This window comes from Triturus cristatus, chromosome 10, assembly GCF_964204655.1.
Source record: "Triturus cristatus chromosome 10, aTriCri1.1, whole genome shotgun sequence".
Taxonomy (NCBI): Eukaryota; Metazoa; Chordata; class Amphibia; order Caudata; family Salamandridae; genus Triturus; species Triturus cristatus.
In genome coordinates, this window is record NC_140593.1 from 1,241,309,446 (window position 1) to 1,241,335,574 (window position 26,129).

The window sequence follows — 26,129 nt, forward strand, 5'->3', positions numbered from 1 at the left end:
CACAACGGCCCCCCGCGGCGGGATGCCTGGCTTTCACCTTGGGGATGCTCTGTAGGGGCTATCTCACAGGGAAAAGCCATGACGGGTTCCCAAGGCAAGCGCGGAGATACCCCTTCGGGGGTCGATTCAGGCGCTATATAAGAAACATAATAATAATAATAATAATAACACACCCAATTCAGATGGGAGACCCTCAATTTTTAAAGCCCAAAAGGGTTTTTATTTTAGTGTCTCCCGTCTAAAATTGCCTCGACTTCAATGCAAGTCAACACGGGAAATAAATAAATGCACATGAATATTTATTCCAAATATCTGTCTTTCCTGGTTCCAAATGTTGCAATAATATAAAAAAGACGAGATTAAAAATACTTACAAATGACCAATGATAGCTCTTGAAGTTTTCAAAAAGGAAGTGTTATTTGTCTGGCCACTGGCCAAAGAGTACCTAGTCTCCACTTTTTAGTCAGCAGTAAGGTAAACAGTGAAGCGTTTTAGTTATTTTCATGTCTGTCAGCCAACAATTGCATTCTCTCTGCTGTCTAGCCAGTGGTCAGGTAAATACAGCAATATATTTGTTATTTGCAAGACAGTCTATTTAGCCAACGGTCGGGTAAATTGCAGAGAAAATTCACTATGTATGTAACTGCCACCTTTTGAAAACGTCCAGGAAGGGGGCAGGAAGTTTGTTAGATGTCTCTTTGGGAGAACAATGAAGTGTGTCCCTGAGCCCAATACCCGGTTGCAGCGGACACTCTCGAATCCGGTGTCCCTTACAGTATGTCTCTGTTGAATCTCCCTCCTTTGCTCAACTGAGCTGACTGGTTTATTTTTTGGGAATTATCTGTGACCTCACTTCCTGTTTCTTTGATCTTCCAGCTTGAGCTCAGCGTGATCTTGGGGGGCTCTCAGTTTACTGGGGGTGCTGAGGGCTCTTGGCTGGAGAGCTGCCAACTCACACTGTGCCACAGCGTTTCACACAGTATCCGCTCCCTTCACGCAGTCACCTGGCGAGGAGCCGATGTCACACAGTGCAGGGAAAGCAAACGGGAAACCAGGCCTGGGTGCAGTTCATGGAGTCACACCAGGTGGACTGCTGAAAAAACTCTGCTGCACACGGAGTTCCGCCAGTGGCAGAGGCCGGTACATCATGCTGCTGATTTGTAGCGGCAGCAGTGTCTCCCGTGCTGTAAAGTCTGTGCCAACGGCATCCTGTGGCAGAGCGCCAGAGGGCGCTGCTTCTCTCTGCCACTCCAGTAAAATGTCTGCTGAGCGCCAGCTGCCTTGACACAAGTAGCAGCGTTTCCAACGCGAGTGGTAGCGGCCTGCTGTGACCGCTCACCTTAAAAAATGTCACAGGGGGTGGTCTAGTGCGAGATTTCTCTCGCTCGCGCTTGCCAACTTAATGATGGCGAGCTGCGCGTGAGAAGAAAACTCTGCGTCGCTGAGTGTTTTCAGAACTCCGCGCGCGGAGTGGACAGAACTCCGCCGGCGGAGCGGAGCGGAATTCGAAACCACTGCAAAGTGTGGATTTTCCACTTGTCTTTCAAGCCTCTGAACGGTCAATGTCAATTAAGGCGAGTAAACACACGCCAGGACATCGACACGGGCCACAGCAACTTTTTTTTTTCTTTTTTGGAAGGAGGGGGTTTGGTGGGGACAGGGGACAAAAGTCTCCCCCGCCGCCCCAAGGCTGTGCCCCATCCTCACATGATGAATTCAATTTTCATTTGCCAGGTTCTGCTGCTTTTAGGTGAGAAGTGATGATCAGGACACATACACTGCCCTTTAAGAGATACGTATTCCAAAAAGACTCCATGTCCAAAAGATTAAAACCTGGTCAGACCCAAACAGCTACTGCGTGTTTGCCAAACTATCAATTCAACAACCACAGGCGGTGATCGGGTCGATCGGGTCGATATATAGATTAACAAGGGTAGGGTCCTATACAAGCCAGCTTGTGGATACGCTTCGCTGTAGTGCCCAGCTTGTTCGAAGGAAACCTCTTTTGGCCCTCGCCCACGAGATAGCGTGCCCTGCTTCACCATTGGACCCTCACCCTGTGAATGACTCTGCATTCGGGTGGGCTCGACCACTATTCAGTTCACGTTCATTTATTAATCGTCAATCTGATAAGAATAACAATGGGAGTATTGATTTAGTACAACAAAGGGGGGCATTCTGAGGGTAATAATGGCCCTTAAGTTCCATGTCCAGGTCTACATGTTACTGACATGTCAAGTTGCCCACATGGGTCATGTGACATTTGTCAGAACCAGAATATCCTTAAACATTATACAGGGGAACCAACAAGTAACTCCATAATTCAGTGGGTCATGACCAAATTTCGTCTGTGTCATGAAAGTCAGAGCAATAAATAAAGAGGGCTTTAAATTCTGCGTTGAACGTGTCACGTTTGCCGGTGATTCGAAGACAGAGGTCAGATCTCAGGCTGCTTTATTCTTTTAACATGGGGATTGGAGTTTACTTTTCTTTCTCTGAATCCCAAGCCAGAGAAGTGTTTAGAGTGAATTATGTGACAATACAGGACGTCGTTTCTTTGCACACAACAAAATGTAAACACCTGTTAAGGAACTGTGTGCATCCAACATGTAGGATTAAAAAATGAAGCACTTTTTTGTCATTCTAAAGTGTGCTGGAAACCCAGATTTTAAGAGGATCAAAACAATCAAGACAATGGAGCCCACATGACAAACTTTCGCCGAAGCCCGAGTTCCAAACATTATCCTGTGTGCACTGGGACCAGGAATGGAATGAACTAATGGCACGAGAGAAGCTTGACTGAAGTTCAACTTCTTTAAAATGATTCAAGACGGGCACTGGACCCTACAGAAGCTTCTGGTAGCTAGCCTGGGCAATTACGTCACTTGCTGTAGCTGTTGTGACCAAAGAGCAGATACTTTGCACATTCTCTGGTTCATGCCAAAAGTTTGTTACTCTGCCAACAAATGTGTTCAATAATGAACATGACTGATGGTCAAAAAACAGTCCTTTCATTTAGTAGCTATACTTCATGACACATCACAACTGATAGGGGTAACTTTACTTACATCTGAAGAGTGGATAAAGCACCTAGGGGCAGATTTACAAGGTCTGGCGCATCTCTACAAATCAGCAGTGATGCGCCAGAACACTTGCAACCCGCAAAACCACCCGTGCGCCACCACTGATGCGCCGCATTTACAATGCAGCGCGCAGTGGCGCATGGATGGACAGATGCGTGTCGCATCTCCCGTCGGAAATACGACGCATTGCTGGAGTCGACGCAGCTCCAGCAAGGCTCGGAGGTGCCCTATGACTAACATGCTGCGTCAATCCTTACATCTGCTTCAAGCAGGCACAGGGTTTTGATGCAGCATGGCCGTAAAGTGACTCAGTCAAATCTTGTAGATTTCACTGCGTCACTTTGACGAGGCATACCTGCAGGGAACACCCACCCTGCGCTGGAACGCCAACATGAAACCTGACGCAGGTTTCATGTGGCGCAGGGGTTTACAACGTGACTCATCTCCCTAGATGCGTCACGTTGTAAATACGACACAACATGGTGCATGATTTACGCCGCCGATGCATCACAGAAGTGACGCAACGGCGGCGTAAATGTGTTGCAAGGGGCTTGTAAATCTGCCCCCTAGTGTTTGCAGCATCCTATGAAAAGGTAGTTTACAGACTGATAGACCATCAACAGTTATTCAAACAAAGTTAAAGTACATTCCTGAAGGTGTCAGGTCCAGACGATCCCTGAGACAATGGTCTACAGCGTGCCCGATCCACTGAACACTCTTTTATCTATAAAATAGATCAATGTTTGACTTTGAATCCTTGCTTTACCTTAGGTAATACCTTATCTGGTAGAGGCTTTGAATAATCCACAGGCACCAGACTGGATCCGGAAATGTTTGAGCAGTACCCAGCTGCAGGAAGCTGGCCGTTTATGCGATATATCAATAATCTGATATATATCGTGTAAAGAGGCCAAAGGTTCCCTTACTAGTGGGCAGGGCTTGCTCTGCAATCCCAAAGTGCTCTGTTAGAGGGTGGTGTGCTCGAGCAGCCTTGGGCTTAACACAGAGGAGTGCAGGACATCTGGAAATACACACAATGATCAACAAATGACAACACGACTCACGAAGGAGGTCCACACCAATTTATAGAAATAGCAAGTATCTTTATAAATGTTTAGGCATCAGAGACAATAGTTCAGGTAAGTACATTTTCGAATATAAATTCTTTTCAATTTAAAACGTGGACACAGTGCAATTTCTGAGTTCTAAAATGTAATCCTATAGATGGAAGAAAACAAGTTCCGCAAACAGGTACGGTACAGCGACTTACAGGGCCAATCTCCAGGAGTTAAGGTGAGCAGTGGGTAAGGTCCAAGGCTCCAGCAGCACCAGAGGCACGAGGACGGCCGGGTGTAGGGTGCAAACCAGCATCGGGTGCCCAATGGGTTTGAATGGAGATCAGTCGTTGTGAAAAGTAACTGCAGGCTCTGGCAAGGACGCCAGTCGGACTGAACCAACAAATGGGCTCAGGGGGACACCTTTGGTCTCCTTCTCCACGCACAGGGGCATTGGGTGCAGAGGTGTCTTTAGGCGTCTGGGACAGTTGCGGTCGAGGGGTTCAACGTGCAGAGGCTGCAGGCGACGTCGAGGAGTCCAGGAGAAGTGAACCCACAGTGGACTCGAGCCGAGGAATCTTGTTGGCACCATTGGCCATGTCAGCTTGGGCTGTAGGTGATGGGTTTTGGCTGTTATGGAGGCCTCCGAGTCCCTTCATTGGAGTTTCTTCTGAACAGGTCAGCTGTACACGGAGGTCTTGGTCTTTATTGACGGCAGGCAGACCATCCAGGGTTCTGGACATACTCAGCTGCAGGACGAGATGTCTTTTGTGCAGAATAGGCAGAGAACGGTGACAGGTCAGCGGGGCTGGGGAAAAGTCAGGTGCTATATTTTGTATTCTCTGCTTTCGCTGCTCTTTGTGTCCTTGTTCTTCGTAGGTTGTCAGGATCTGCTTCTCTGGTCCCAGGGGCTACCCAAAATACTGAATTTAAGGGTGTTATGGGACTGTAGGGTAGTAGCTAATCGGCTACTGACCCTTGGGGTCACTACATCCTCTACATGATCACTTCCTGTGGAAAGTGGGCATAACCCTGTCCCAGAATTCCAAGGTATTCTATCACCAAGATGGCCACCTCTGAAAAATTAGGTCCACCTTGAATTAGCTCACCTTAGCAGTGGTACTAGCCTGGAGGGGGCATGCCTACCTGACTAGCTACTTTTACTGCTAGTCCAGGGGATTCTGGTCTCCCCTCTCGTGTGAGGGGAGTCAGATTCGCATTCCAAAGGCACCGGCTCCTTTGAAGTTCGCCAGTCCAAGGAGGGTAATTAGCAGGTCATCCTGTGGGAGGGGATGTTACACTCTCTTCCCAGACAGGCTTTTGTTTCTGACCTCCCGAGAGGAGAGGCTCTCACCCTAGGACTTCAGAACAGCATCTCAGGCGGCAAGTTGACAGAAACCAGTCATCAAGGGCACCAGAGGCTGGTGGGTTTTCAGAGTGCACCTCTAAGGTGCCCTCTGAGTGCATGTATTGATAAATCCAACACTGGCATCAGTGTTGGTTTATCAAGACGAGATGTTTGATACCAAACATCCCTATTTTTAGTGAGGCCATAATGGAGCGGGGGAACTCGTTTTCACAAGTGTCCAGCACATGTTCTAAAATGGCTTCCCTGGTCACTTGTACTGGCAGTTATAGGGCTGACCAGCACAGGGGCATATCTGCTCATGCAAGTGTGCCCTCACATGTAATATTAAGCACCCTGCCTTAGGGCTGTCAGGCCTGCTGTAGAGGTGACTTACAAACATCATTTGCAGTGGTAGGCGTCATGGCACACAGGGATGTGTGACATGTCGTATTTTCACTTTTTGTTTGCACCAAGACACGCAGCCTACAATGGCAGCCTTGCATGTGCTTGGTGAGGGTCCCTTTGGGTATCACAATTTGTACTGCAGCCCTTAGGGACCCTCTTTAGTACCTTAGGCGGCCCTAGGTACCAGGTTACCACTTAATAGGGACTCACAGAGGGTGCTAACGTTTTTGCCAATTGGGGGAACAATTTTACCGCTTTGGGAAAGAGCTCTGACACTGGGGACCTGGGTAGCTGGAACCCAGAGCACTTGAAATCACATCAGGTACCAGGCAGAAATTGGGGGCAATCATGTCAAAAAAGGGGCACTCTCCTACACCTGGCATGCAGGATGCTGGCATCATTCAGCGCCGTGCCAGCCACACCAGAAGTGACGTGCACCACCCCAACACGCTGATGTCAGTTTCTTTTTGCGTCTTTCCATGCCAGAAGCGTGGAGCCACGAAGCCTGCTGACACACTTGTGTGTATTGCAAAGGCCCTTAGAAGGGTGACCCTTTGAAATTAGTTTGCAGATTGGGGAGGGTGAGAGGGTCAGTAAGGAATCTGTGGCTGGAGAGAGTCTCTACCAGATAATGCGTTACCGAAGACAAGTAAATTGTTCATTTGAGAGAGACTTCTATTCGCAGATTACATACCTTAGAATAGATGCCCAAGCAATACCCCACCGGAGGTGAGTCTGCAAAACAGAGTAAACCAAAAAGTCGTGCAGGACCGAATGGACAAAGTACCCGTCATGATGGACCTGACCATCCAGAGAGTGATGTTTGGTGAATGTGTGCAAGGACGCCTACTGTGCTGCCTGACAGATGTCCACGACAGGGACTCCATGAGCTAACGCAGTGGTCGCAGCCTTGGCTCTGGTAGAATGAGTAGGCAAGACCTCAATGGGTTGCTTCTTGGTTAATGCATCGCTGTTCTTAATGCAGAGTACGATCCATCCTGAGATTGTCCTTTTCTGCAAGTCCTCCCCTTCTTAGCTCCAACATAACCCACGAAGAGTTGAGCATCCACCCGAAACTCTTTTGTGCGATCTAGGTAGAACAACAACTTTCTTTTCGGGTCCAGATGATGGAGTCTCCCCTTTCTTTAGAAAGGTGAGGCAGAGCAAAGAAGGTAGGGAAAATGCTACTTACCAGTATGCGTCTGTTCTTGGCATGTAGAGCTGCAGTTGTACACTTTTGCATAGATCGCCATCTGGTGTTGGGCCCGGATGTTTGCACTTTGTTGTTGTCTTGGAAGAAGTCTTTGTAGTCACGAGGTAGGTCGATAGTGCGCATGGGCATCGACTCCATCCTTAGATTGTTTTTGCCATGAAGGGTTACGATGGAGTAGTAAGAAGTGTAAAGTATCTAATTAAGATAATACTGGAACAGATACAGGTCCCGGGGAGGTGGGTGGGCGTGTGTGACTCTGCAGCTCTACATGCCAAGAACAGATGCATACTGGTAAGCAGCATATTCCGTTCGAGGCATATGAGCTGCAGATTGTATACTTTTGCATGGACTATACAGCAGTTACCCCGTTAGCGGTGGTTACCTGTATCTGTTGCAGCGGTTTGAAAAAAGTGTTCTTAATACAGCCTGGCCCACACTAGCTTGGTGTTTTGCCTGAACATCTACACAATAGTGTTTTGTGAAGGTGTGTGGTGTAGTCCAAGTTGCTGCTTTGCAGATGTCATCTAGGGGAATGTTCCCTAAGAATGCCATAGCAGCCCCTAGTTTGCGTTTGGAATGAGCTCTAGGGGAAATGGTTAGCGCGCATTTGGATTTGATATAGCATATTTGGATGCATTTAACAATCCACCTTGCAATCCCTGAATTTGAGATGGGATTACCTTTATGAGGCGGGGAGAAGGCCACAAAGAGTAGTTTGGTCTTTCAATGTAGTATTTGGAGTATTGCTCTTTTAACGTCTCTCGGTTAGATGTCCGGTACGGAGCATTTGCCAGCAGGAGATAATGAATTGAAGGTAAGGAGGTTATGTGTCACTGGAAACTTTATGTGGGAGTAAGAGGAACTGTATGTATTGGCGTGGTTTGCCGTCTTCCTGTAAGGCAGTCCCAACCGGCAGCTAAAAACTGGATCACCCTTGGGTGGGGTATATTCAGCGTCACCCGTAAAAGCAATGTGGGGACAACAGAAATGGTATCTATTGGTGTGGTTCGCCGTCTTCTTGTTAGGCAGTCCCACCTGGTAGTTTTTAAAAACAAAATCACGCTTGGGTGGGTTATATTCAGTGTCACCGGTAAAAGCAATGCGGGGACAATAGAAACTGAGTTTACGGCGAGATTCGCCACATTTGGTCATCTCCCCGATAGCCACAAACCGGATTACCCTTTTTTAGGCGCTAAAGTAGTGACACCGGGCACCCCTATAATATCTCAAACCTAGAGGCTTGGCGTGGGCGTGCCTCGCATATACATAGGCCATTGTGTATAGAGGAGCTTAACCTACTTACAGCTATGTATAGAAATGTGCATTGCTCCTTATCACTCCTGCTAACAAGACGGGTTGTCTTTCTCCTTTATATTTGAGAAGTACTACCTTCACAGAAAACAATAAGACCAATATACGAAGTGACGTACGCGATACATCTTTTGAATAATGGGCGAGATTGGAGTGAAAAGGACTTAACCACTGCTGAGTTATACGCTCGATACAGGGTAAGCTAGACTGCATAAACAATAATCAGATAGACGACTTTTTCGATAAGGGTCTGGTACTTAGTGATCACAATAAACTATTTCCATCTATAGGACTTCTCGAACAAATTTGGTGTCCACTGGTAGAATGATCAACAGGCTGTTTAAAGAAACAACAAGTAGGCCTTAACGAACAGTAGCAGGAACATAAAAGCTTTGACTGACTGGATCTAATGCACTGAAATAATCTTCATTACCACCCCTTTCTTTTCTAAACCTGGTTGTGGAACTTTTTCATCACCAGCTCATTAGCCTCACATTATTGCGTCAAACTGTTGTATGACATTTTATTTAAGGTGAAGGTTTTGGTGTGATGGATTCTTTTCTTCACTGCACCCATTGTCACTCATCTAAGTGCATGGTGTAAGATCAAGCACTTAGGAATGTTTCTTCAATCATGAGCTGTGGTATGGCATGTTTTTCAGGTTCACGGATTGAGTATAGAGATCTAATTTATTCATTTAATCAAATGAAAGATTAACCTTTTGCCGATACCCCCCATATTTATATAAATACCTTTGTCTTTTAGTAACCCGCAGATAACCCCTGGTTTTTCTGAGATCCATCTACTACATCTTGGGCCTGAGGAAGGTGGCATGGCCACTGAAACGCACGTAGACCAATATCACCCCTGAGGAGTGGTCCCTGGGAGATAAATCCATCAGAAGCTGTGTCTGTTGGCAACAACTAATACTGCCCTCTCGAATACAATCTGGGATCCCTCATAGGGTCGAATCTCTTGTGGTTTGTGTGCAGATTGAATGAGTGTGTCTGTCTGGTGAGAATGAATAGGTGTAGGTTGCTGGGGGTCTATGTATATATGTATTCAAAGTAAAGAGTCTTGGGTAAGCCATTTATCTTGGCGTTACTGTTTTCAAAAGACAACAACGGTATATATGTATTTTTGTAAAAAAAATTATTGAAATATAAAAAAGATAAAAATAATACAAAAAGAGTTGTTAATGTCTAAATAAATTATGCTATAGCTAAAATAAAGAATGTAATACAATTTGTTGCAATTTTTGATGGGTTTGTAGAATAATGGTGGGTGTATTGGCATGTTAGAACCTGTTCAGGTCACATGGAAATTAATACAGGTCAGAACAGAGATATATTGTATTAGTAAGAGCTCGTTCTGCCACGGATCTGGTTGAGGGAAAAATACTGGGAGTTCAACAGACTGGTTGAGATGGAAGGCAGATGCTACTTTGGGTAAAACATTAGGGTTTGTTCTAAGAACCACTTTGTTATGATGGATTTGTAAAAATGGTTCTTGTATGGTTAATGCCTGGAGTTCAGTAACTCTCCTGAGAGATGTGATAGCGACCAGAAAGCTACCTTCCAAGTGAGGAACTGTAGTTCGCATTTGTGTAGAGGTTCAAAAGGGGGACCCATGAGTCTGGTAAGGACCACGTTTAGGTTCCACACTGGAGCGGGTTGTAATCTGGGTGGAATTATTCTCTTAAATCCTTCCATGAAAGCTTTGATAGCGGGCACTCGAAACAAAGACAAGTGTTATGTTGTCTGTTTTGGAGATAGGCTGCTATGGCAGCTAGATGTAGCCTAATAGATGTATATGTATATGTCAGGTTACATTGTTGTAGATGCAAGAGGTAGCAGGTAACATTCTGAATAGAAGCATCTAGTGGATTGATATTGTTGTTTGTGCAATAAATGGCAAATCGTTTCCATTTTGCGGCATAGCAAGCTCTAGTAGTAGGACGTCTAGCCTCTTTAATGATGTTTGTTGGACCTGGCCCTTTTCGCAGGGTCATCCCTAAACTTTTTGGAGCTGGAGTTAAAGGCCAAAAGTTTGGAAAATCCTCCCTCTGGTGGCAGCGCAACGCCGGTGCAGGTAGAGTCAAGGGTGTACATGCCAAAAGATGTAGTTAAGGAATACTTTAAGAATGATGACATAGGGCAATGGTTCAAGGGCATGAGGTAGCTCCAGTAGTGCGCAGTATCCCTGAAGGGAATAGGGTAACTGGCACAGGTGTTCATGGTCCTAGTGGCGGGAGGGACACTCTACTGACTCTAGATGAGAGGTGCAGGGAGAGGGGTTCCCCCAAAATTGAAGTCCTGGTATGTGAGTGTGAAGACCGCCCAGAAGAGTGTGGGTTGTGTGACAGAGACAGTCAGATACTGTCTTGCCAGTCTCAGGGGAGGGGTGTGAAGTACGTGTGCGAGGCACTGGATGGTAAGGTGAAGGATAGTTTGGTTAGCCCTGCTAGGGGGCTGTGTGATCCAATTGTGGGAGAGCATATTGTAAGTCCCTGTTTTCCAGAGCTAGGCCAACACCTGTGTTTGGGTGAGTTCTCTGACCGCAGGGAGCTCACATTGGAGACAGACCTTTTGGTGGAGTCCAGAGGGTCTGGAAAGGCATTGGGGAGTGATCCCAAGAGGAGTGGTTCAGGAATCTTCAAATCCAGTGTGGTGGAAGTGGCTCAGAGTAGCCCAGCTAGGTCCTGTAGTAGTAGTGAGAGGGGTGTAGGGCCTCACGTCCTGTCTTTAAGGGGAAGGAGTGAGAATGGGTTATGTCCCGATAGTGCCCAACCTCAGTCTCAGAGCCTGGATTGTTCTTTAAGGGAACACCAGGTGGGGAGCCTAGTCTGTCCTGAGGGGCTGCCCGTTGTGTGGGATCCCCTAGTGTCTGGTGAACGGGGAGTGTCTGTGGGCAAGCCTCCCTCAGTTCTGGTGTCTGGCAGAACCGCTCCAGTTGGGAGGGTGCAGAGGTCCAGATTGAGGGGTGAGAGGGGGAAAGAGTCCCCAGTGGAAAAACCAGTGGGTCAGGGGCCAGCCAGAAGGGCTGCGTCACCAGTGAATGACCATGGTGACACCACTTCTGTCCTGGGGGATCTTCAGGCACTGTCAGATGGATAGGGGTCGGGAGATCAGCGCCAGGCAGACTGTCACACGACACATGAGTTATGTGTCACCCTCGGGGGGGGGCATGCGTGCTCCCCGGGAAGTCCTGGTGCGCCAGGCGAGCGTTCAACCGCATGGGTTGGTCCCAGGGTTGGGAAGCCAGGGTCAGGTGTTATCTGACCAGGAGGGTGGGACAACTGTAATCAGTGTCCTGACCCATGTTGCTTCTAGGGGTACCACGCCAGTTGGGAGTGGGCAGTACTCTGGAAGGGGGGGCAGAGGGAGGGAGTCCGCGCCTCTGACCCCGGCTCAACTGAAGGGTTTAGACCCTAGGTTGGAGGGCCAGGTTCAGGGTGTCCCCCCCTGACCTGGACGCCCAGTTGCAGGATAGAACCCCTGAACTGGTGGGCGAATTGCGCAGGACACGTGCCCCAGGTGCCCTGGCATTCTGGAAGGGGGTACCACTCCAGGTGGGAGGGTACAGAGCCCCAAGGAGGAGGACCGGGTGTGGGAGAGGCCACCCCAGTCTTTAGTCCAGCCGCCGGGTACAGTCCTGGGGCTTAAGAAGCAGTTCCCTGAGTGCCTTGGGACTCACGGCGCGTAGTCCTCGCAGGTCTTGGAGTCGTGGTCCCTCTTACAGCACCATACGCAAACCAGATGAGGGTCCCTGTGAATAATGCGAAGCACAATGGCTATAAGAGAAGATAATGTGAAAGTAACATTACGAATAATAAAAGAGATGAAAATAAAGAAAACTGAAGTAAAAGAATGAAAAATAAATGATCAAAACAAAACGCATTGGAACTACTTTTTGTTGAAAGATTTACAGCTTTTGAACTCATCTTCAGAGTGCCGGAAGGGTTCGTTTTTTCCCTGCTGGAGGACGCTCTCCTAAGACTTTGTCCTTAGTATTGCCATATGTTTAAGTTCCCTCGTGGCATCATACTCACAGGCACAGGCCACAGCAGTTTGAGTGCTCCTCTTCACCAATGTTCTCCGTGTTGACAGACGTTGTTTCGCTCGCAGGAAGGCTGTCTACGAGGAAGAAGAGGACACAGGATGCAAAAAGAGAGAAGTTACAAAACTCTAATAATCCCTGTTGGAGGAAAGAGTTAATTCCTGCATCTTCCCTGGATCCTTCTAGCGAAACTGGCTCGGAATGGATCAGCATATGTGCAGATGGGAGGGCCGGAAACCCAGAGAAGATGTAGCTTCTATGAGCTGTGGCTTCAATCAGTGAGAACGCCTACAAGAGTGGGCAGACAGCTGAGGAGCTTGAGGGGCAATATTACAATGGAAAGACGTCACACCAGGATCGAGGCTGGGGATCTCTACAGGAAATGAACCAATGCGAATCACTTCATAACAGGATAGAGGCTGGGGATCTCTACAGGAAATTAACCAATGGGAATCACTTCACAACAGGATCGAGGCTGGGGATCTCTATAGGGGATGAACCAATGGGAATCACTTCATAACAGGATAGAGGCTGGGGATCTCTACAGGAAATTAACCAATGGGAATCACTTCACAACAATATAGAGGCTGAGGATCTCCATAGGGAATGAACCAATGGGAGTCACTTCACAAAAGGACAGAGACTGAGGATCTGTACAGAGGATGAACCAATGAGAATCACTTCATAACAGGAAAGAGGCTGGGGATCTCTACAGGAAATGAACCAATGAGAATCACTTCATAACAGGATAGAGGCTGGGGATCTCTACAAGAATGAACCAATGAGAATCACTTCATAACAATATAGAGGCTGAGGATCTCCATAGGGAATGAACCAATGGGAGTCACTTCACAAAAGGACAGAGACTGGGGATCTGTACAGAGGATGAACCAATGAGAATCACTTCATAACAGGATAGAGGCTGGGGATCTCCATAGGGAATGAACCAATGAGAATCACTTCACAACAATATAGAGGCTGAGGATCTCCATAGGGAATGAACCAATGGGAGTCACTTCATAAAAGGACAGAGACTGGGGATCGCCACAGGGAATGACCAATCAAAATCACTTCATAAGAGAAGAAGGCCAAGGGATCTACACAGAGAATGAGGCAAATAGAATCATTTGATACCAGAATAGACACCAGTGGCTATTCAGAGGGAACAGACTAATGTGAATTACTTTATTACAGAATAGAGACTGGGGATCACTACAGGGAATTAACCTATGGGAATCGCTTCATAACAGGATAGAGGCTGGGGATCTCTACAGGGAATGAACCAATGGGAATCACTTCACAACAGGATCGAGGCTAGGGATCTCTATAGGGGATGAACCAATGGGATCCACTTCAAAACAGGATAGAGGCTGGGAATCTCTACAGAGAATGAACCAAAGGGAATCACTTCATAACAGGACACGAGCGCCGGATCACTACACGGAATGAACCAATGAGAATCGCTTCACAACAGGCTGGAGGCTGGGGATCTCTACAGGAAAAGAACAAATGCAAATCGCTTCACAACAGGATTGAGGCTGGGGATCTCTACAGGAAATGAACCAATGGGAATCACTTCATAACAGGATACAGGCTGGGGTCTCTACAAGAAATGAATCAAAGGAAATCACCTCATAACAGGACAGAGGTTGGGGATCTCTACAGGAAAAGAACCAATGGGAATCACTTCACAACAGGATAGAGGCTTGGGATATCCATAGGGAATGAAACAATGGAGATCACTTCATAACAGGATAGAGGCTGGGAATCTGTACAGGAAATGAACCAATGGGGATCACTTCATAACAGGATAGAAGCTGGGGATCGCTACAGGAAATGAACCAATAGGAATCACTTCATAACAGGATCGAGGCTGTGGATCTCTACAGGGAATGAACCAATGGGATCTACTTCATAACAGAACAGAGGCTGGGGATCTCCATAAGGAATGAACCAATGGGAATCACTTCACAACAATACAGAGGCTGGGGATCTCCATAGGGAATTAACCAATGGGAGTCCCTTCATAAAAGGATAGGGGCTGGGGATCTCCACGGAGAAGGAACCAATGGGATCCACTTCACAACAGGACAGAGGCTGGGAATCTGTACAGAGGATGAACCAAAGGGAATCACTTCATAACAGGACACGAGCGCCGAATCAGGCTGGAGGCTGGGGATCTCTACAGGAAAAGAACAAATGCAAATCGCTTCACAACAGGATTGAGGCTGGGGATCTCTACAGGAAAAGAACCAATGCAAATCGCTTCACAACAGTATAGAGGCTGGGGATCTCTACAGGAAATGAACCAATGGGAATCAATTCATAACAGGATTGAGGCTGGGGATCTCTACAGGAAAAGAACCAATGCAAATCGCTTCACAACAGTATAGAGGCTGGGGATCTCTACAGGGAATGAACCAATGGGAATCAATTCATAACAGGATAGAGGCTGGGGATCTCTACCGGAAATTAACTTATGGGAATCACTTCACAACAGGACAGAGGCTGGTGAGCTCTACAGGGAATGAACCAATGGGATCCACTTCATAACAGAAAAGAGGCTGGAGATCTCTACAGGAAATGACCCAATGGGAATCACTTCATAAAAAGATACGGGCTGTGGATCTCCACGGAGAAAGAACCAATGGGATCCACTTCATAACAGAATAGAAGCTGGGAATCTCCACAGAGAAGGAATTAAAGGGATCCACTTCAAAACAGGATAGAGCCTGGGGATCACTACGGGGAATGAACCAATGGGAATCACTTCACAACAGGATAAAGGCTGGAGATCTTCATAGGAAATGAACCAATGGGAATCACTTCACAACAGGACACAGGCTGGGGATCTCTACAGGAAATGAACCAATGGGAATCACTTCACAACAGGACACAAGCTGGGGATCTCTACATAGAATGAACCAATGGTAATCACTTCACAACAGGACAGAGGCAGGGGATCTCTACTGTCAGTGAACCAATTGGAATCACTTCATAACAGGATAGAGACTGGGACCTCTACAGTGAATGAACCAATGGGAATCCCTTCACAACAGGACAGATTCTGGGGATCGCCACAGGGAAAGACCAATGAAAATCACTTCATAAGAGAAGAAGGGCAAGGGATCTACACAGAGAATGAGGGAAAGAGAATCTTTTGATACCAGAATAGACACCAGTGGCTAGTCAGAGGGAACAGACTAATGTGAATTACTTTATAACAGAATAGAGACTGGGGATCACTACAGGGAATGAACCTATGGGAATCGCTTCATAACAGGATAGAGGTAGGGGATCTCTACAGGAATGAACCAATGAGAATCACTTCATAACAGGATAGATGCTGGGGATCTCTATTCTCTACAGGGAATGAACCAATGGGAATCGCTTTATAATAGGATCAAGGCTGGGGATCTCCACAGGAAATGAATCAATGAAAATCACCTCATAACAGGATAGAGGCCCGGGATCTCTACAGAAAATGAACCAATGGGAATCACTTCACAACAGGATAGAGGCTCGGGATCTCAATAGAGAATGAACCAATGGGAATCACTTCACAACAGGATAGAGGCTCGGGATCTCAATAGAGAATGAACCAATGGGAATCACTTCACAACAGGATAGAGGCTCGGGATCTCAATAGAGAATGAACCAATGGGAATCACTTCACAACAGGATCGAGGCTGGGGATCTCAATCTGGAATGAACCAATGGGAAACACTTCACTACAGGACAGAGGCTGGGAATCTCCACAGAGAAGAAACCAATGGGATCTTCTTCATAACAGGACAGAGGCTGGGGATCTCTACAGGAAATCTGAATCTCCTCATAAGAGGATAGAGGTCAGACTCTCCCTATAGAATGAATCTATGGGATTCACTTCATAAAAGAATAGAGGCCGGGGCTATTTAGAGCAAGTGCTTTAATGGAAATTAACTCTTAACCCTGAGAGAGGGCCAAGGATTTCCACAGGGGATAAACCATTGAGAATCACTTCATACCAGGAGAGAGGCTGGTGGATTCTCCCCACTGAAGGAACCAATGGGAATCGAATAATACCGGGATAGACGCCGGGGGCTATTCAGAGAGAAAAAACCATGATTTGAGTGACTTCATAACTAGAGAGAAGTGGGGGGGTCATCACATGGAACAAACTAATGGGATTCGGTGAAAAAGTAAAAAAAAATAGGAGCAGTACAGGAAATAAACAGACAGAATGAACCACCGGGAACCACTTCAACATCACTAACCAATAAGAGGAAAGATGCTGGAGGTCTTCCGGGAGAGAATGAACCAATGAGAACCACTTCAACATCTCTAACCAATAAGAGGAAAGATGCAGAGGGTCTTCAGGGAGAGAATAAACGAATGGGGAACACTTTAACAACAAGTAATCAATATCAAGAAGGACAGAAGATGTACAAAAGGAATAAAACAGAACTGATCTCTTCGTCAACAAATAAACAATAAGGGGAAAGAGGCCAGAGTGTCTCCTGGATGAATGAACCAAGGGGAAATACTACAAGAAACACAACTGGTTGGTTACTCAAAGCAGGGGAGGCGTTCTTCAAGTAGTGTGGGAATTCTGTAGGTGGGATGGTACATTCTAAGCAGGCTAGGAGTACTTAAAGTAGGGTTGGAGTAATATTAGCAGGGTTGGGATACTCCAATGTGGGATGAGATACTCAGAAAAGGACTGGGGTATTCCAAGAAGGGGGTGGGTCCTCTAAGTAGGGTTGGGAATACTCTAGGAGGGGGAATACTGTAATAAAGATATGGGTCCTTTTAAGCAGGATTAGGAATACTCCAGGAGGGTGGTATACTCTGAGCAGAGTAGGGGCACTCTAAGCAGGGCTGGGAATACTCTAGAAGGGTGGTGTTAGACCTGTCAGCCCTAGGGTGGTCTTTCCCTGTGTTTTTGCCTCATTTTTTCCACCCTCTTTTTCGTTGGCCTTAGGTCTCCGAGCGCCTTCCCATTGCTAATCAATGCTAAGGTGCAGGTGCTCTCTTCTCCCAACATGGCTGCCACAGGCCCCTGCTACTGCGGAGTGGTCTTTTTAGTAGCACCCTAGTCGCCAGGAGCTGGCTGGGACCCTAAACATTGTTGCCACACCAGCCGCCTTTTTCTCCCATAGTTAGAGTAGGGAAGCTCCTGGAACCTTCTAGAACAAGGGCGAGGTCTGTTTTTGCCGCCTTAGAGAGTGGTCACCTGACCTGGGCATACATAAGGGAAGGAGGGAAAGTTTTTAGTCAGTTGGGGCGACGCTGACCTGGGGTAACCTACGCAGGAGACTTAGGTGGTAGGGTCTAGTCAGGGACCTATACCACTGGGAGTGACAGGGCTTAGGTGCTGCCTTCCAAGCTGTGTGAGGAACACTGGACAAGCCCACTGAACTGGCCCGGCGGGAGGGGAACCCAGGGACGACCGTCAGTGACTGACTAACCTGCCCTCAGCCACCAACTCAACCCCCCCCCTCCCTCAAGAAACCAACTACTAAGGGCGCAGTGTTGGACTTGCCCTTCTGGCAGGTTCACCCCTGGACTTTTTGGCTTTTTATTGGTGACTTGGTGTGGTAATTGTTTGGTCTCTGCGCACTTTCCCTGTGTCCCAGGGTAAAGTGCGTGCGTGCTCTGAGTGCATGTGGTGAGATAGGCCTGCCCTCCCATAGGAATGCATGGGGAGTGTATGTGTCCCTAGTAGTTCCTGATGCGTGGGGTGTGCAGGCCCGAGTTTGGTATGTGCGGACTCGTGGGAGTGAATTCTGCGCGATGATGTGTGCGGCGTGCATGTACCTAGTGTGGAAGTGCCACTTCTAGAAGTGGGCACTTCTGTGTGCAGTGTGTCTGTCGCGTGATTGGCTGGTCATGTCATGTGACGGGCTAGGGATTCCCCAGTGTCAGGATGAGTCACCCAGTGGTGAATGGGGAGATCAGCAGCTAGATGGGTGGGAGGAGTACACCTGGGTCCTGAATAGGACAGGGTTTTCCACACACAATGCTGGCCCCGCCCCCTGTGGTGCGACTGACGACCCTAGCCCTGCCAGTGAATAGAGTGAGGGGCTGAGCACATCAAGGGTGCTCCCCAACCAGCTGCGACTGGTTTTCCCCCTCACCCTGAACCCAGAACAAAGGGTTTGCCTGTATAAAAATGGGGCTGTGTCCCCACAGAAACTGTTCTCTGCCAGGATCTTACCTGAGGGGGGCTGCTGCTGCTGCTGCTGGACCAGAGGACCGCCACTTGGATTACCTCCCTGCCTGGAGGCCCAGTGAGCTGGCTCTGGGTCCAGCCTTGCCCCCCACCCCTGCCCTGCTGCATGCAGGGAAGAACTTTGCTGGACTTTGTGGTAATTTGCCCCAAAGCGCTGGGAGCGCTTTATTGTGTCCCTCAAGCGCCTGGAAGCGCTTTTTATTTGCCGTTTAGCGCCAGGAGCGCTTTATTGCTGGACCCTTTTGCTTGTAGCGCCTGGGAGCGCTGTGATTTACTGCATAGCGCTAGGAGCGCTTCATTTTGAGGCCCGAGCGCTGCCAGCGCGCTCCGGTGTCGCCCCGTCACAACCGAGGGAATCCCCGGCGTAGGGATTCCCCCCTGGGGCATCGGATCGAGCGGGAGCCCACCCCGCATTGTGTGTTCGTTGGCGGGTGCCCACCCCGCTTATCTGGTCCTTTCGTTGGCGGGTGCCTACCCCGCTTATTGGTAGTGGTTATCGAGGGAGCCTACCCCTCTTACGAGCCAAGGATCACCGCCGCGGCCGGGGAAGCCCCGGAAGTCAGGCAGCGCTGACTAGGACGGGGGCGTGGCCCAACCAGGAAGCAGACGGGAGCCTACCCCGCGCTCCTGGGATCCTGAGGACGAAGGAGGAGGGAGCCGCGTAGAGATCGAGGGAAGCGGACGGGAGCCTACCCCGTGCTTCCCCACGGAGAAGAGGACGTGACTTCCCGGCCCCAGAGCAGAGAGAACGGAGGCGACGCGGGAGTCCCCAGAGCAGCCCGGTGAGTGTTTAAGAAGGGCTGGGGGACTCCGCGCATGTGCTGGGGGTGCGGGGGCAGTGATCGAGCCCCGGGAGGCTCCAACGGTTGCCACAGCATTTCTCGAGCCCCGTGAGGCTCTAGGGGGGCATCTCGATTGGCGCAGAGTCCAGAGGGACTCCCACGTGTGGGGCAGTATCGCTTCTTGAGCCCAGTGAGGCTCCAACGTTGTGCAGAGCCACGAGGGCTCTAGAGGGCATTGTCCAGTGTTCAGAGCGCCCGGAGCGCTCCAACGAAGGGGAGCACAACTGTTCCGAGCCACGAGGGCTCTAGGGGACATTTTTGAGTGAACAGAGCCCAGAGAGGGCTCCAGAGGCACGCAGAGTGCCTGAAGTTCGTTTTCCAGCTGCCCAGCACTTAGTGGGCAGCTGCCACGTTTAGGTGGGGGACCATTTTCGTTTCAGCTTGCGCAGCTGGCGCAGCTTGACTAACGCAGGGCGTCCTAGCCCCTACCAGGCCAGTTGGCCCAGGGACTGCCACAGATAGTGGCTAATGTGAGTTTTTGCGCCATTGTTCCTTTCCTGCACCTCTGAATGTGTTTATGCGTCATGTGCTTCGCTTTACACCTCTGAATGTTATGCATCATGTGTTTATGGGCTTAGACCCCTACAGGTATTGTGATACTTAGGTGGTTGTTTTCTCCCTAACACAGGTGGTGCTAGTGAGGTCCTGATTCCCTGCGCAATATTTTCCTAAAGGTGGTTAGGGTTGCGTAGGTGGTACTTACCTGATGCTAGTGTGATGACGCTGAGGTCATTATTGCGCCAGTAGTTACTGGTTGTGTGCTAGATGTTCTATTTTTAGTGCTACAGTGATTGTATGTGCTATGTTCTAAAATATTATTCCTATGTTCTAAGAGTGCTAATTCCGGACAGCGGTCCAGGTGGCCCTGTCCCCTGTATATATAATCCCTTGTAAATTCTGCCCGTGCCTGTTGGCCCATTGTAGAGTGTGTGTTTTTATCTAATGTGTTGTGTATAATACAAAGGCTATTTTTATAGAATACGTTGTGTGGAGTTTCCTTTGTGGTGGGCCTTGGGTGTTGTTGCTGGGTGCGCGCGCAAACGCTTTACACATCGCCTCAGGGATAAGCCTGACTGCTCGTGCCAAGCTACCAAGGGGGTGAGCAGGGGTTATCTTTGGCGTGTAACTTCCTTGCCCTGACTAGAGTGGTGGTTTCTGTCTGGCTTTGGCGCAAGCCCTAGCCAACCAGAAATCCCATTTCTAACACGCAGGAACCAGCAAGTGCCAGGAAGACCCTATAATTGACCCTATAATTTTCCTCAGGACTGCTGGGGGATCGACCAGGTATTAGCGCTGTGCCACCCCTGCGCTCCCTGACTCCACCTGGGACCCCTGCACGGAGCTGCCACTGTTGTGTGGCCTGTCCCACCACAACCTGCCTGCCCTGAGGCTCTGCGCTCCCCCGCTGGGCTTAGGGGAGCGCTGGGTACCGGCGATATCGCCCATACTGCGGGTTGGGCCTTGACTTCCCCCCCACCCCTGCTGGGGCGCTAAAGAAACCCCCAAACTCACCGCCGCGGCCTGGCGCTGCATGGGCAGAACACCACTGATGTCCCTGGGGCCCGCTGAGGAGTTCGGGGTCCCGCCTTTGCCGGCACGTCCAGGGTGATAGCTCCGCTGTGAGCCCGTCGCTGCACAATCCCCGTGGCGGCCCTCAGTCAGGAGAGGGCCGCCGGAATCAGAAGAAGGCCGCGCCCCCGCAGGCCGCGCTGCTGTTGGCGGCTGCGGGCGCGCCTCTACGGAGATCACTACAACCGGTCCTCGGGCCCCAGGAGCCCTCGGAGGGCCTGGGACCGGCCCCTTGTCAGCGTGGGGCTCCCCGGCCGCCCCCAGGCTTGCCGGAGGCCCCACGAAGCCCTGCTCATCGCAGGCCCGGCTACGAAGCCCCCTCTCAGCCCGGACATCGCCGGGAAGCGCACACGGCTGGCGGGAGGGGCTCCAAGGAGAGCGAGCCCCCGCCCTGCCTGAAACCACCGCAAGGAGAAGAAGCTGGCGCACGAGGTTCAGCTTAAGGAGTTGGAGCTGCAGGAATGCTGATGGTGGCAGCGTACCAGAGGCTCTACATGGGCCTAAGTTTTATGTACCCAAAGATGTGATCGCGAGTTACACTATGGGGGATGACATCGCCAAATGGTTGGAGGCGTATGAGGTGGCCTTGACAGCCCATGGGGTGCATGAAAGATACTGGGGAGGTGGCCTGTACCAATACATACCTCCCAATGTCAGGGACACCCTCCTGTACCTAGAGAAGGCGGACCAATTCAGGTATATCCCCATGAAGGAGGCGCTACTTTAGAAGTTTGGCCTCAACCCAGAATGGTATCGCCAGAAGTTCCGTGGCAGCCATAAGCTGTCCACACAAAATTGGGTAGATTTTTTTTACTATGCCCGTAAGACTCTGGATGGTTGGGTGCGTGGCAGCGAGGTGCATGATTATGAGGGCCTGTACAATCTATTTTTGAGAGAGCACCTCTTGGATCAATATTTTCCGGAGCTGCGCCAGCATCTGGTGGCCCGCAAGCTGACTGATCCCCGTGAGCTTGCGGAGGAGGCGGATATTTGGGTTAGCACCCGGGTGTCTCGCAAGGGCCCCGGGGGAGATGGCCCGAAAGGCGGACAGGGTTTCCCCCAGAAGAAAGAGGGGGGAGATAAAAAGACAGAGTTCTCACAACGCCCACAAACTAGACAGTTTGGGAGAGGAGTAGGTACCCCACCTCAGTCCAGTTCCCCAAAGCCCACTTACCCTGACAAGAGTCAGCAGCAGAGAACTGTCCGTTGCTACGAATGTGGGGAGGTTGGACACTACAAGGGCGATCCTAAGTGTCGCAAGAGACCCCCAACCCCCACAGGAGGGAAGAGCCCCGGGGTGGCTAGTGTAGCGCTTGGGATGGAGCTGCCCCTAGATAGGGAAGGGGAGTGGACAGGCCTGACCCTGGTTTCACTCGGGGATAGAGAGATGGTCCCAGTGACATCCCTACCCTCTAACACTGCTAAGTACCAGCAGAGGGTGAAGGTTAACGGGGAGGAGGTGGAGGATCTGAGGGACACGGGTGCCAGCATGACCACCGTAGTGAGGCGGCTGGTGTCCCCTGAGCAAGTGATCCCTGACGTGTTCCATCCGGCCGTATTGGCTGACGGCAGTGTGAGTCACTATCCTGTGGCTCAAGTTCCCTTTGAGTGGGGAGGAGTTAAAGGCCCGTTGAGAGTTGCTGTGAGCCCTGCCTTGCCTGTGGAGTGTTTACTAGGAAACAATCTAGAACATACCGCCTGGAAGGATGTGGAGTTTAGAGCCCACACTGAGATGCTGGGGTTACCAGGATGGACTTGCGTAGTCACGAGGTCCATGGCTGCCCGGCAAGGGACTCAACACGGGTTGGAGCCTGAGACAAAGGCCCAGCCCAATGCTGGTCAGGAAGAAGAGAATGTGGTGGAGGACACGCCCTGTGTGATGGATGGGGAGCCCGCGGAGGTACCCCCGGAGTCCGCGGAGGTGGATGTTGTTCCTGTGGGGGACTTGCCGACCCTTGCCGAGTGGCATGTGGAAGGAGGGCCTACCCGGGAGGAATTCTGTCGGGCGCAGAGGGAGTGCCCCACGCTTGACGGCATGAGGTGGCAGGCCGAAGCCCAAGCGACCAATCAAGAGGCCGGCAGTTACCATGTGTACTGTGAGGAGGGCCTCCTTTACAGTGAGCCTAAGATTCCGGTGCATGGATCCTCGAGGGCCTTAGTGGTCCCCCAATGCTACCGGGCCTTCCTATTGGAATTGGCGCATGAAATACCCTTAGCTGGACACCAGGGTCAGGACAAAACCTTTGCGCGGTTGGTCCCGCATTTTTATTGGCCCAGGATGAGAGTTGCTTCTGACACCTACTGCAAGACCTGCAAGACTTGCCAGGCGAGTGGCAAGACTGGGACTAAGGTGAAGGTCCCTTTGGAACCGCTCCCGATGGTCGGGACCCCTTTTGAGCGGGTCGGAATTGACATTGTTGGGCCGTTGGACCCTCCGACCTCTGTGGGACACCAGTTCATTTTGGTGTTAGTGGACCACGCCACTCGGTACCCGGAGGCTATTCCTCTGAGGACCATCACTGCACCTGTGGTGGCGCGGGCCCTGATGGGGATTTTTACCCAAGTGGGATTCCCCAAGGTCGTGGTGTCAGATAGGGGCACGAACTTCATGTCGGCCTACATGCAGGCCATGTGGAAGGAGTGCGGAGTGACCTATCGGTTCTCCACTCCTTACCACCCCCAGACTAATGGGCTCATAGAGCGCTTTAATAAGGCTCTGAAGGGGATGATCCGGAGCCTGCCAGAGGACTTGAGGCGGAAGTGGGACGTCCTCCTCCCTTGCCTGCTGTTCTCGTAGCGCGAGGTGCCGCAGAAGGGAGTCGGGTTCAGCCCTTTTGAGCTGCTCTATGGCCACCCCGTTAGGGGGCCCCACAGCCTGGTGAAGGAGGGGTGGGAGAAGACTTCGAAGAAGCTTCCCCGTGATGTCGTCAGCTACATGCTGGCATTCCGCAGCCAGATGGCCAAGCTGTGGAAGGAAGCCTCGGACAATCTGGAGGCTAGCCAAGCCGTCATGAAGGAGTGGTATGACCGCAACGCTCGGACAGTGGAGTTGGACGCTGGACAGAAGGTGTGGGTCATGGAGCCTGGGGAGCTTAGTGCCCTCCAGGACCGGTGGACTGGTCCGTACGAGATTGTGGAGCGGCGAGGCCAGACTACCTATGTCGTTGATTTGAAGACCCCCCAACAGCCCCATCGGGTGCCCCACGTCAACCGCCTGAAGCCACACCATGAGCGATCTGAACTTGCTCTCCTCATGGTGACGGATGAGAGCGAGGAGGAAGAGAGTGAGACTTTTCCTGACCTTCTGGCGGCCCAGGAGAAGGATGGATCGGTGGAGGGAGTGGTCCTCTCCCCATCCTTGACCCCAGAGCAACAGAGGGACTGCCGCCAGGTGTTGGAGCAGTATGCCTCGTTGTTCTCCCTCACGCCTGGAATCACCCATCTGTGTACCCATGATGTGGACACAGGGGACAGCCCCCCTGTAAAAACCAAGTCTTACCGGCTGTCCGATAGAGTCAAGAACAGCATCCAGGGTGAGGTGGCCAAAATGCTGGAGCTGGGGGTGATCGAACCTTCCAGCAGCCCGTGGGCTAGTCCGGTAGTGTTGGTGACGAAAGCGGCCCCACCGGATACCACACCAGAACTTCGGTTCTGTGTGGATTATCGGGGATTGAACTCTGTCACCAAAACAGACGCTCACCCGACTCCACAGGCAGATGAGTTGGTTGACTGGCTGGGAGCAGCCCGGTACCTCAGCACCATCGACTTAACATCAGGGTACTGGCAGATTGCCATGGCCGATGGAGCAAAGGAGAAAACAGCGTTCTCCACCCCCGAGGGCCACTTCCAATTTAGGGTGATGCCCTTCGGGCTCAAGAATGCTCCGGCCACTTTCCAGCGGTTGGTGAACCAGGTGCTGTCTGGCCTGGAGTCCTTCTCAGCGGCGTACCTGGATGACATAGCTGTCTTCAGTAGCACCTGGGAGGACCATCTGCAGCACCTCCAGGAGGTGCTACAGGCTCTGCAACGTGCTGGCCTGACCATCAAGGATAGCAAGTGCCAGATTGGACAGGGATCTGTCGTCTACCTGGGACACCTGGTGGGCGGGGGTAAGGTGCAACCCCTCCAGGCCAAGATTGAGACCATCATGGCCTGGGAGCCCCCCAAAACCCAAACTGAGGTCCGAGCTTTCCTCGGCCTCACTGGATATTACCGCCGGTTTATCAAGGGGTATGGTACCATCATAGCCCCCTTGACGGAGTTGACGTCCAAGAAGCAGCCACGAAAAGTGATCTGGACGGCTGCTTGCCAAGAGGCATTCGAGACCCTGAAGCATGCGATGTGCACCACTCCGGTGCTGGCAACACCTGACTTCACGAAGGAATTCATCGTGCAGACGGACGCCTGTGAGCACGGCATAGGCGCTGTGCTCTCGCAACTGAACAACGATGGCCAAGACCAACCTGTGGCCTTTATCTCTAGAAGACTCCTCCCTCGGGAACAACGGTGGAGTACCATCGAGCGAGAAGCCTTCGCTGTGGTCTGGGCTCTGAAGAAGTTGAGGCCATACCTTTTTGGCTCTCACTTCCTGATTCAGACAGACCACCGACCCCTTCGCTGACTCATGCAGATGAGAGGCGAAAATCCCAAGTTGCTAAGGTGGTCCATTTCCCTACAGGGGATGGACTTTCGGGTGGAACATCGGCCCGGAGTTGACCACGCCAATGCGGACGGTCTCTCCCGGTTTTTCCTCCTTAGTGACGAGAACTCCCTAGAGGTTGGGTAGCTCTCCCCACTTTCGGCTGGGACGCGTGTTAGACCTGTCAGCCCTAGGGTGGTCTTTCCCTGTATTTTTGCCCTTGCCTCATTTTTTCTACCCTCGTTTTCGTTGGCCTTAGGTCTCCGAGCGCCTTTTCATTGCTAATCAATGCTAAGGTGCAGGTGCTCTCTTCTCCCGATATGGCTGCCACAGGCCCCTGCTACTGCAGAGTGGTCTTTTTAGTAGCACCCTAGTCGCCAGGAACTGGCTG

At 50.5% G+C, this 26,129-nt stretch overlaps 1 protein-coding gene across 5 annotated transcripts in view; it reads right to left on the bottom strand.

Annotated features, from left to right (window-relative positions):
• CACNA1F (calcium voltage-gated channel subunit alpha1 F) overlaps positions 1–26,129 on the bottom strand; it is a 562,890-nt gene that overhangs the window by 368,542 nt on the left and 168,219 nt on the right. For all 5 annotated transcript variants that reach the window (XM_085629889.1, XM_085629888.1, XM_085629886.1 and 2 more), the window contains one exon: positions 12,467–12,551. In XM_085629889.1, the coding sequence (XP_085486015.1) occupies positions 12,467–12,551 (85 nt within the window). The remainder of the gene's footprint in view (positions 1–12,466; positions 12,552–26,129) is intronic.